Source organism: Tympanuchus pallidicinctus, unplaced genomic scaffold (assembly GCF_026119805.1).
Source record: "Tympanuchus pallidicinctus isolate F22 unplaced genomic scaffold, pur_lepc_1.0 scaffold1, whole genome shotgun sequence".
Taxonomy (NCBI): Eukaryota; Metazoa; Chordata; class Aves; order Galliformes; family Phasianidae; genus Tympanuchus; species Tympanuchus pallidicinctus.
In genome coordinates, this window is record NW_026294618.1 from 6,656,996 (window position 1) to 6,669,273 (window position 12,278).

Here is a 12,278-nt window from a genome sequence, read left to right on the forward strand (position 1 = left end):
TTTCTGTAAACATTTTTAATTAAATTACAAGTCTGGGTTGGTGAAAGTAACTATTGACACGGTCAGTTTCTGTAAGGCATTGTTCTTGCCCATATGTCATACAAGCATGTGTGCAGTTTCTTAAATGCTAGTTACTAAATATTGTAAATAAGGATTTGTTCCAGAGTTTGCCAGTCTGCAGCTGTCTGCTGTACTTTTAAACAACAATACTAATGAAAATATAAAACAATTACAATGCAAATCTGCAGGGTAAAAAAAGCTGATGGAAAATGAAAGCAATGAGAAATTATACAACAGAGTCACCTCAAAGGGTGGCTCAAGCAACACCACGCTGAATTACGGGCTCTGCTATGCAGTGAAATGTATTGCAGTGTCGTACAGAGGCAGAGCAGTGAATAGTGTGCTGCCTGGATTGAAACCTTGCAAATGTCTACTCCTAGAAACAAAGAAAATAGGCCCTCCAACCAAATTCCAGAACTGAAAATGGTATTTAATAGATAGGTTGCAAAGTGAACATAAACAGCATAATGAAACAGTTGTGGGGGTGAAAGAAAGGTAGCTAAGAGCAGAGCAATATCATCATCGCATTCTACGTTAGAAAGACTACTACAGAATACTCCATTTGGTTTCTGTTTCTTGTCTCTGCACTGCTAAATACATAAAACATCAGCAACAATCAGAACAACAACAACAAAAGAAAACTGTTTTGAATGAGACTAGAAAACCTCTTTAGCTCATATAGAAAATTACATGGAGTTATTTCTGATCGGAAAGACGCAGGAAGAACCTTCCCATACTGTAAAGGCTATCTGATTTACTAGGATCGAGCAACAAGAGATGCAGAAGCTGAAACTGAAAACAATCCCAATGAGAAGTAAGGCACATTGCTTTTGGAGTAATGAATCACAGGAACAACTACTTGGTGACCAGCTGGTCTCTTCTGTCACTTGGTTCACATTGAAACTGACCTCTTGCTAAATATATGCATGCTCAAATTCTATTTGTAACTGCCAGGGCAAATATGCTGGGGTAGTGTTATTGACCTGCAATTGCAGAGGGCTGGGCTAACTGAACCGCTGACAAAGGACTGAACTGTAGACTCACGAGTGCTTAAACAGTACATTTTAGCACGGTAGGCTGTAGTACAACTTTTGTATGTTATTAAGCCTAGATCCACATGACAAATATGAATTCCCCACCTTCAGTCCCTTCCTTGAGCCTGGATTTTCCCATGCCTCCAAGCAGTATGCTGCATGCATGCTGGGTAGCCTGCCTTAATTCACCTACAGGAGGAAGCAGGTGCCCCTAAACAGATTACACTCCTCAGATACAGTGCCACCAACTCATCAGCTTGAGCCAAGACAGCAGATGAGCTGCCCTAACACAGAGCTGAGAATGAACAGGTCATGGACGGACTATGGGATAATGATGTTTTTCTCCACACATCACGTAGTGTGGGGGGAATACAATCTTGATGTAAATACAGAATCCAGATGGTCACAAAGAAGTACCCATAGCCAGAAAGCAAGGCTGATTAATGGCTTAAAAGTGACAGCAAACAGGACTATAGACCAAAACCCACTAAGGAAAGCCTCCTTTAATGCAGGGGCTTATCTTGTTGCCCATCAGTAAGGCAGTAAACTTGGTGAAAACACAGTTGTGCAGAGGGCAGCACTGAAGAGGAATGGGGTGGAAAAACAAATAGCATCAGTAAGCATGCATGACAACCAAGTGAGCAGGCTGGGGTGTGTTGTGCAGGTAGGGATGGTGCCAAGAACACCACACACCAAACAGACAAGAAACCACGTTCTCACACTGGTGACATTTTTATTTTGCCCCTCTGGCTGCAATCCTTGCACACCCTGCAAGAAGTTCCACACGTTCATACTTTTGGTGCAGTACTGCAACCAGAGTGACAACTGGGTTAAAAAAAACACACACAGCAGTGTAACCACTACGCCAATCACAACGGAGCACTGTGTGCTGTCTCACTACTTACTGCTTTGCTTAGTGCAGAGGCAGCTCTCAAGGACAGCCTGGCAGTGCTTCCCAGTACCAGGGCCAATATACTTCTGGTAGTAACACGCATGTGTCAATCTGCCTGTCCACCAAGCACTGCAATGGCTTCCCTGTGAACTTAAGCACCAGCTGCCTGTTTTGTTAGCCTAGGAAAATTCACAGGGAAACAGCATGGAGCCACCTGTCTATTCTCCTGCTGGCAAACCTGCAAGAAAAAGGTCAAGTTTTGCAACTTGCTGGGATACTGGGTCTTTGGATAACAGAGAGAATACATTCTCTGACAGACAGAGCAGCCCTGCCCGTGCTGCTGCTTCGTGCTAGTTTCTGTAATACCTGGTGCATTTCTGGAGCACAAGAAGATATTCCCTATGCCCCAGAATTCATACCAACACGTGACTTAAGAATTAAAAAAAGAAAATTAACCCCCTTCTTTTATTCTTTCCCACGCAGGGAAGCCACTGCTAAAATATCCACATAACAGTGGTAGTATTGAAAAGAAATATGTAGTATAACAAAGAAAGAATCTACAGTACTCACTCGCAGAGAAGAGGACACTATGTGAGCATGACAAAGCACAGTGCACTGGGGCAAGGCAGCTCAAGGGGTTCCAGGCTGCAGCATTACCAGTGCTGCAATTGTAGATATGTACCATTCTTGAAGCAAGTTTGTTTCCCAGTTGAGTCTGAAACAAGCTGTCTTCAGAGGGCCTACGCAGGCCATCTTTATTATGTTGTCACTGAGGGTCTCCAAAAGGCCAGCAAATATTTATTCCTCACAGAATGGGAAGAGCTTCTTCATCCATTCAATGCCCAGTCGTTAAAGAAAGAACCAGGCAAGCTAAAGCCTTTCCATTTCGCACAGCACTGCTTAGTTTGTGTGCATACTGTGCAATAAGCATCTTAAAGTGATCTAAACACTGTGTTAGCCAGCTCCTTACAGAGAGAACTGCTTAAAAAGAACCCTGATCTCACCCATCATCAGAGGAAGATGACAAAACGAGCTACTGTGCTGGAAGTCCTAAACAAGCAACTAATGTGACTCAAACTGAGACTGCAACCAGAGCAAAAACCACAGTGGGTACACTGCTAATCCCCTTGTCTCTCCTAAACCGGGACAGACTGTCTCTGTACCACAGCTTTGGCTCACAGTTTCTCACAACTGACCAGATGCAACAGTTCCAAAACACGCATCACAGAGGGAATGAAGTCACAGTCCCAAAGGCATTCAGTTGCTTGTGTTAATCCTGTGGGTTATGAGGCTGTGGGTTACGAGACTGAAAGAAACAGAGCTTGTAACTGAAAAGATTTAGGATTACTTCTTCCCTTCTCCTAGGGTTTATTTCCGGCCTCGCTTGTGGCTGGATTTTGGAAATTTGTCTCTCTGTGCAACTTGAGGCTCCATTTCCTCACTTCTCTCGCTCTCATTGCGCACTTGCTTTGGACGGCCTCTCTTACTTCTCATTTTCTCAGCCCTGGCACTGGGGTGCTTCTTAGTAGCCAAGGACCCAGTTCTCTTCTTTTTGCCTTGGGTCAAAGGATGTTTCTTCCGTTGCTTCCTCTGCTCTTCTCTTTGGCGGATTTTCATTAGTTTCTCAAAGCTTTTGGTGGTATTTGTGTTCATATCAAACCAGTCCTGGAGGGTTAGAAGGCAACAGGTTGGTACTGGTGGTGGGAACACTACACAAAGGTCAGCAGGACTTACAGTGAAAGTTGAATCCATGGGACAAATGTTTGCTGAAACATGAGATCTAGAAAAGCAACTAACAAAGCTCTGCTCTCTGAAGCTCCTCATCAGGTGTCTCTATCTCAGAACAGTCAGATCTGATTTAGCAATTGGCTGCCTAAAGGCAGAGAAAATGGTGAAAAACTAAACTGAACAGCAACCACCCAAGACAAGACCTGTGACATGACACAACATTTGTTCCCCAGACCAACACGTAAGAATGTTTAAGCGACCAAATGCCACTTGAGCTCAAGGCTCCACTGCCAGCAGCAAGCAAGGAAAGAGTAAAATAGGTTAGGCAGTTAGGCATTGCCTTCCCAAGACCCTTCCCCACAAACTAACGCTTGAGGACTTCAATTCTGCTTGCCTTACCTCAGCATGTGCAGAGTTGATATGATACTTGACTCCACTCTCTGAAATGAATTCTTTCTCACACAGCAGACACTTATATTTGCCAGCCACAAAATCTCCCTGGCACCAAAACAAAGAAATATATCACCAATTGCTCCCTAGAAGGCTGATACACCCATATAATGCACTTCTGTCTTGTACAGATGTAACCTCGCAGTAAGAAATAGAATCTCTTATTCATACCAGACAATGCTTTATCTGTACAGGAACACTGACATGATAGACCAGCTACATCCACAAAGCACAGAACAACCCTGTGAGATTCGAGAAGATCTCTAGTGCTGTACCTGTAAAAAAATGCTCTTGCATTTTGGGGTCTAAAGGTAGGACTGCAGCTTCACTAAAATGCATACCATTAAGATGCTCCCCCCTTCCTTCAAACAGTGTTTAAAATGGCAACCCCAGTGGCACATAGAGAAGCACTCAAATTGTGAGAAATTCTGATTAGGAGATGGCAGGACAGTGAGTTGAACAAAGATAAACCAGGTGGACAGGCAAGATATTGGTATGAAAGACAGTGAGTACAAGGAATGCTACCAACCAGGGTACATGTGCCGAGGTGAGATTTGAGTCCTGAGAGAGTGCCATATGCAGATTCACAACCCTGAAATGGCAAAAAATGTCTGTGTCAGCAAAACTTCCCTTAGAAATCACTTCTTCCCAGGTAAGAGACTCTTATTATCTGGAACACAATACCCAAAGGTATAAGACAGGAAGAGGAAGGGAGATATCAAGTCATAGAGAGCCAGAAAGCTTCTTGTAAAGACCTTCACAGGGGACTTAAGATTTCAGTGAGTTACAATCACCCTCTATCAAGAGCCTGAGTAAGATCATAGATTTGTTTTGAATGAAGCACATGTCACAAGAGGGCAACACTACAATCTCTCCTGCCCTGACCTTGTATCTAGTGGCACAGAGCTGAACTGCTGCATGTAACATCATGGTCCCAGTTAAAAGGCAGCTTTAAGGCCTACCCCATGTGGAGCTGCAGGCGTTGGTCTCAGGATACTAGATTATTCTCAGCTGACAGCTCAGAACCTGAAACAGGAGGTTAAGTGCAACAGCTGCTTTCTGGGGGTAAATGAAATAAGACATCATACTGTGATTCTTATAGCTGGTAATGACATGAGCCTGAAAACTGAGGAGAGCGCTGTGAGTGGGACAGGGAGGGGGAAGTCTTTGTCTCTGTATCCAAATCCTTGGCGCTCCACATCATATGCATCAATACGACAGCTTCCTCCAGTGGGGCCTGAAAGCTGTCTAATTCTTCAGAGCTAATAGCTTTCAGAGGACAAACATCCCCAGAGGGATCAAACAGGGTCTCAGCTACAATGAACCACCATACAGAAATGGAGCAGAATTTCTCTCCTGCAGAGACAGAAACTGCAGTTTCAAGGCTGTGGAAAGCTGTTGGCTCATACAGACCTTTGAGTCTTCAGAAAGAATTACCTGATTTGGACAGTGGACTCTTCGGTACATCTTTATTTCTGTTTTCCATTTGCACAGCACATCTTGACTAAATGTGGGCAGTCCAGGACGGGTGTACTTCAGCTGAGATAAAGAGGTGGAATTGAAAGTTGAAAGCAAAGCTAGCTGCACAATGTGAGAAACATCCCTTTCCTCTCCCTGTTTTTGTGACATGGTAGAAAGTGAAACAGCACTTCTAATAGCCAAACTCTCCATAAACAACCTTCTCCCACCCATATACAAACACAACTGAATCTGGAAACCCCCTTAAATACTAGAATTCTAACTTGAGATCAACGTGCTGCCTATAACTGCTTTCGTACTTGAGACTACTGGAAATTAAAGTACTGTTGCTGTTGTAGCTGTAAAGCCATTACAGCCTGCCTGAATAAAATACTTACTCCACAGTAACTGCTAATGTAGTCATAGCTTAATCTACGATCAGAGAGAGTGAAAAACTTCATCTCTTCCACAAGATATCATTTCCTCAGTATTAAATTCCAAGGGCCAGTAAATACTGGCAGCACTAGGAAGATAGCACTACCAGACTCATTTGATAGGGAGAAAGATTCAAACACTGTATAGCATTTTTAAGGTCTTGTACCTTCCTATCATCTGGAATCAAGTCCTGTGGCACTCTTCTCTTGGGCCACTCTTTGGCCAGCTCTTCTCCAGCCAGCTCATGGAGATAGTAGATTGCCACCTTTGCAGATCTCCTTTGAACTCTACCTGTACTACTTTGTTCCCGTTTTGCATCTTTCAGGCTCTCTGTTCTTTCTTCATGGAGAAAGGTAACCTACAATGAAGGGTAAAAAAAAAAAAAATAATAAAGAAGGGAAAAAACCAAAGCCTCCTCAACAATTCCTAGTTCAGCTACACTAAATACTGTGAATAAATGCTCAGCCAAATCCCTCACAGAAATGCTGCAGCAGCTGTGGTTCACCGACAGAAATGCATCCCACTAGCTACCAAGACAAATCCCCAGATGTACCCACTGACACAGCAGTAGGGCTCATGCAGAGGGTTTCACACAGCCACTATCTTGAAAGGATACCACACCTTTCACTGTAAAGGCCACATGGACAACAAGAATAGTGTTGCTTGTTCTGTTCACAGAATGGCCGGGGTTGGAAAGGACCTCAAGGATCATGAAGCTCCAACCCCCTGCCACGTGCAGGGCCACCAACCTCCCCATTTCATACCAGACCAGGCTGCCCAGGGTCCCATCCAACCTGGCCTTGAACACCTCCAGGGATGGACGGGGCATCACAGCCTCTCTGGGCAGCTGTTCCAGCACCTCACCACTCTCTCTGTAAAGCACTTCCCCTGACATCCAACCTCAATCTTCCCTCCCTCAACTTCACACCATTTCCCCTTGTCCTGCTGTTATCTGCCCTTTCAAAGAGTTGATTCCCCTCCTGTTTGTAGGCTCCCTTTAGGTACTGAAAGGCTGCACTGAGGTCACCCCGCAGCCTTCTTTTCTCCAGGCTGAACAAGCCCAGCTCCCTCAGCCTGTCCTCATAGGGGAGGTGCTCCAGTGCTTTGATCATCTTTGTGGCTCCTCTGGACCCTCTCCAACAGCTCCCTGTCTTTCTTGTACTGGAGCTCCAGACCTGGACACAGTGCTCCAGATGGGGGCTCACAAGAGCAGAGTAGAAGGGGACAATCACCTCCCTGTCCCCGTTGGCCACCCCTGTTCCAATGATGACTCTTCTAAGAAGCAAACAACAACATAACAGGAAGCTCCACAAGGTTACATGTGTATCGTTTTTGGCTGGAACAGACTTAATTTTCTTCACAGCAGCTTGTAGGGTACTCTGTCTATCAGAACAGCAGTTCTGATAAGACACCACTGTTTTGGCTATTGCTGAACAGTGCTTATAGAGCAGCAAGGCCTTTTCTGTTTCTCATGCTAACCCAGCAGTGAGTAGGCTGGAGGTGCACAGGAAGCTGGAGGGAACACAGCCAGGGCAGCTGACCCCAACTGACCAAAGTGATGTTCTGTACTGCATGACATCATGCTCAGTAATTAAAGAGGGGAAGAAGGGGTGATTGTTAAGAGCAGTGGCATTTGTCTTCTCAAGTAACTGCTACAAATGATGAAGCTCTGCTTTCCTGGAAATGGCTAAACACCTGCCTACTGATGGGAAGTAGTGAATGAATTCTATATTTGGTTTCACTTCTGTACACAGCTATTGCTTTCATAGAATTGTTTGAGTAGCAAGGGACCTTCAAAGGTCATCTAATCCAACTCCTCCTGCAACAAACAGGGGCACCTACCCTTGATCGGGTGCTCAGAGCCACATCCAGCCTGACCCTGAAAGTCTCCAAGGACCGGGCCTTCACTACATCTCTGGGCACCTGCTCCAGTGCCTTACCACCCTCACTGTAAAAGACTTTTTCCTTATATCCAACCTAAATCTACCCTTTTTAAGCTTGAAGACATTTCCCCTTGTTCTATCACCCCAGCCCCTGCTAAAGAGTCTGTCCTTTCTTTCCCATAGCTCCCCTTTACACACTGACAGGCTGCTCTCAGGTCACCTCCCAGCCTCCTCTTCTCCATGCTGCACAGTGCAGCTCTCTCAGCTTGTCTTCATAGGAGAGGTGTTCCATCCCCTGGGTCATTTTTGTGGCCCTTCTCTGGACATGCTGGCCTGAAACATCACATCCCTGTTCTGATCACTACAGCAATCAGCACTTACCGGCCCATGCTTAGCTCGGAGGTGGTATACAAGTCCTGCCTTTGATCTGTATGCTTTTTCACAATGATGGCACTTCATTGCCATTTTCTCCAACTCAGAAGCAGTCTTCCCACATTTTTTAATGTGATACAGGTATCCCATTATGCTAGTGAAGCTGCCTGTGCAGCCCTGTCAAGGTGGAAGAAAAACACATGGATCAAATGCCCTCCAAGTGATTATAAGAGCACTGCTGATACCAGCTTTCCTGACAACCAGACAGTGATCTTTAATCTCTAACTAGACAAAATCTGGCATAAAGAGCTGACTGCAACTGGGAGAAATTGCTTCTAAGAACTTCTCTGTGGGAAGCGTGTGTAAGATACTACTCTGTAAGTTATTATTCTGTTAACTTCTGTGTCTCAAAGCTTGCTGGGGACACAGATGGACTTGTTCAAGTCCAGACAAGTCCCGAGCAAGGCTTGTGAAATCCTTTGTCTGGGGGAATGCAGATGGACAAGGCCAGGGGCAACGAGAGCGAGATGAGCTGCAGCTAAATAGCTGTGAAGTGCTCCTTTGTGTGGACCTATCTCCGGATGATGGCCATCTCAGGGGGTACTCAATGACTCTTGCTCAAGGCCCATCCTTGTCACGTAGGCAGGAGAACAAGGAGGATAAAAGAGGAACTGAAAACCACGAGGAGAGGTTTTCTGACAACAGATTCCTCAACTCCCTCCTATAAATTGGAGCGAGACAGCGTGGAACAGAAAATTTCAATATAAGGAGTAAAGAAAGAAGACACTGAAGAAGGATGCACAAAACCAAGATTTTGAGATACAAATGGAGGATGTGGGCAGAGAAAGAGCCAACACTTGGTTGGGTGGTTGAAATGTCTAGAAGGCAGCATTATGGAAATCCAAAATAAAGCTTTCAGGAGTTCCTAGAATACAGATCACATCTCAAACTGCAGAGGAAGGCAATAAACTCCAACAGTTCGCGCAGACATCACTCACATCTTTACAGCTATTACAAACAACTAAGGAAGGAAAGAAGTACACATTAATGCAATACTTTCGGTGCACACAGGAAAGAAATCAATATCCTTCTAATCCCCCCTTGAAGACATCAACACCAAATACTCAAGGACCTCTAAATGACCTTTCTGAAGCCCAAGGCTTGGACCAGATGATCTCAGGAGAACCCTTCCAACCTTAACAACTGCATTATTCCATCAACAGTCTGCAATACTGTTGCAAGGTAAGTTGCCATCCTTTAACTTCCTCCTCCCTGCCATCCCCAACTGAAAGCACTTACCACAGAATGGCTTGGGTTGGAAGGGATCCATAAGCCCATTCAGTTCTAAACCCCCTGCCATGTGCTGGTTGCCACCCACCAAATCAGGCTGCCCAGGGCCTCATCCAACCTGGCCTTGGACACCTCCAGGGATGGGGCATGAACAGCTTGTCTGGTTATTTCCTAAAAAGGCAGAAGCTTGCTCTTCTGAAGCTCAGTCATAGCTTTGCTCAATCTGTGTTTACACAATCAGTCTAAAGAAGCCATTTGAAAAAAATTAGGAAATCAAAAATAAAGCCTCTATTTTCATAATCAGCCTAGTAATCCTCTCTTTCAGAGTGCAAATGGGGATCAGACAGTAAGCAAAGCTGATCAGTTTTCTGGTACAGGCAAGAGAATGTCACCTAAGTGAGTCACCTAAGTCACCTAAGTAAGCAAAGCCCTAATGCTTCCAATTAATTCAACTAGCATTCATTGGTCTCCTGTTTATTCAGTTCAGAGGTTCTCATCAAGCATCAGTTATTTTAAAATTTGTTCCCTAAGCTCAGTGCTTCATAATTGTTTAGAGAAAATCCTCCATGCCTCCTACTGATTTCCTGGTAACACAGCATTCCTTCCAAGCCTCTCAAGAGACTATCCTGTCTTTAAAGCATAGCTAGGATATAGAAACAGTCATCTTTTATCAGCACTGAAAGCACATCCAGCAGAACTTTCACAGTGTTACGTGTTCATGCATCTGCTGCTGTTCAACTTAGAATGATTAAGACAATGCAGCTCACCTGCCTTGTACACTTCAGCTTTCCCATACGCTTCAGAACCTTCCGCAGGCGGTCCCTCTCAAGCTGCTCATCCAATTCTCCTCCTTCCTTCACAACTGGCTAAAAAACAGCACAAGGATGAAAGAAAAATGCAGGATGCTCAGCACTGTGATTTTACAGAGATGGATTTAATACAGTGACCCTGTCTATATCCCAGAAAACTGAACTGCCTTTAAAGGGAGTGAACTGCCTGAAAACCACTTTGCAGGTAGCTGTGATTGAACAAGGACTTGACAGCATGTAGTTTCAAGCTATAGCTGCTGGGATGGACGTGGGTGTGTTTTTCTTTGCTGCCCTCCTGCCTGTGGAAAGCACTAACTCACCTTTACCCTACATCTTTAACATTTACTGTTGAATCACAACTGTGATGTATTTTTCCAAATACTAACACCAGCAGACATTACCTTCTCTACAGCAATAGCAAAGAGGACAAACAGACTGCAGCATTTGTGTCTTTACAGCAAGTAGGCAAGAACAAAATGGCTTTTTCCTTTTTTTTTTTTTTTTTTAACCTTTCAACTTGTAAAGAACTAAAATCTGCCATGAACATAGAAAAACAGCTACTTTCAACCAAAGGACTGAAAGATGCAGTCTAAGGAACAATGAAGCATAAAATTCATCTGCTGTTTTAAAGAAGCAGCATCCCTACCATCTCTGCTAACCTACTACTGTTTTCCAGATCTGCATCCTTAAAATCACGAGTATACAGATGAAATGAGATTTGAGAAGCTACACTTGATAGAAACCACAGTATTCTCTTTCTGTGTGTATCAGGGAAGGATTAAAAGACCATCTCCCCTGTCAGACTTTCAGACGTAGAGTAACCGTGTTACCTGACTGTTGTGGTCTGCCATGACGTGGTATTTCATCCCTCCTAAAGACTTCAGCTGTTTCCCACAGTGATGACATGCAAATGTTTCCTACAAATAAATAAGGACACCTTGTGTGTAACTGCAAATTAACCAAAGCAGTGGGAAAGTTTCTGGGAGAAAGGAGCACAAGAGCAGAATGCTGTACTTAGGCCTGGTAATCGTCCATTAAAAATAAAATACATGTTATGGAGAGTACAATTTAGGAAGCAATGAAAATAGGTACACTTGCAGTCACTACAGCAAAACTCCAGCGACAGACTGAGCTGGAAGCACCACCTGCAGCCTCTACAGATAAAAGTCTCTTGCCCAGAGACGTGGTAATGAGACAAAAATGGTTTTAACTGCAACACAAATCCACGTGCAGGCACATCTATCAGTAAGCTGAAGAGAGTACAGAAAACATCTCCCTTGTTCTCACCTGCCTGCAATTTGCCATGTGTTTCTTCAGTCCTTCTACAGTCTTTCTCACCACAGCCCGGCAGGTAGGACAAGTAACTCGGCCTTTGTCCTGAATTTCCAAAGACCACTGCTCTTCTATACTACCTGTCAAAAGGAAGGAACTGCAATCAAACTGGAAATACAGAATCTTCCTTTCCCATCAATGTGCACAATGTATGCCCAGAGGAAATGAATCACATGCCACCAAACTCGTGTCCTACTCCAGGAGTTTCAGCTCATTACCAGCTTTAAATGCATCATGAGACAAGGCACACATCACACCTCTAGGAAGATGATTTGATAAGAGCACTCAACACTGCTTTCTTTTTGTGAGAAGAGTTCTAGCTGTTCAACAGAGATTTTTCCTTCATTCATTTTCATTACAGAATTACTTTAGCCTGCACTTTTGGCAAAACACAAAAACAAAACACTTAACAAAAGTGGTGACAGATGTGACTGAACAGTTTTTGGGACAAAGTCCATGGTTCAATTCTACCAAACAAATTTTAAGAGCTTCACTTATATCAGATAGTGATTTTGGCACCAAAAGTAGAAAGAGC

The 12,278-nt window shown here is 44.1% G+C and overlaps 1 protein-coding gene across 2 annotated transcripts in view; it reads right to left on the minus strand.

The window, feature by feature from the left end:
- ZNF512 (zinc finger protein 512) overlaps nucleotides 1-12,278 on the minus strand; it is a 19,089-nt gene continuing 6,811 nt past the window's right edge. For both annotated transcript variants that reach the window (XM_052688341.1, XM_052688332.1), the window contains exons 6-14: nucleotides 11,699-11,823; nucleotides 11,242-11,328; nucleotides 10,370-10,468; nucleotides 8,322-8,489; nucleotides 6,224-6,415; nucleotides 5,602-5,703; nucleotides 4,694-4,756; nucleotides 4,114-4,212; nucleotides 1-3,651 (exon numbers count right to left, since the gene is read on the minus strand). In XM_052688341.1, coding sequence (XP_052544301.1) covers nucleotides 3,355-3,651; nucleotides 4,114-4,212; nucleotides 4,694-4,756; nucleotides 5,602-5,703; nucleotides 6,224-6,415; nucleotides 8,322-8,489; nucleotides 10,370-10,468; nucleotides 11,242-11,328; nucleotides 11,699-11,823 — 1,232 coding nt within the window. In that variant the 3' untranslated portion in view covers nucleotides 1-3,354. The remainder of the gene's footprint in view (nucleotides 3,652-4,113; nucleotides 4,213-4,693; nucleotides 4,757-5,601; nucleotides 5,704-6,223; nucleotides 6,416-8,321; nucleotides 8,490-10,369; nucleotides 10,469-11,241; nucleotides 11,329-11,698; nucleotides 11,824-12,278) is intronic.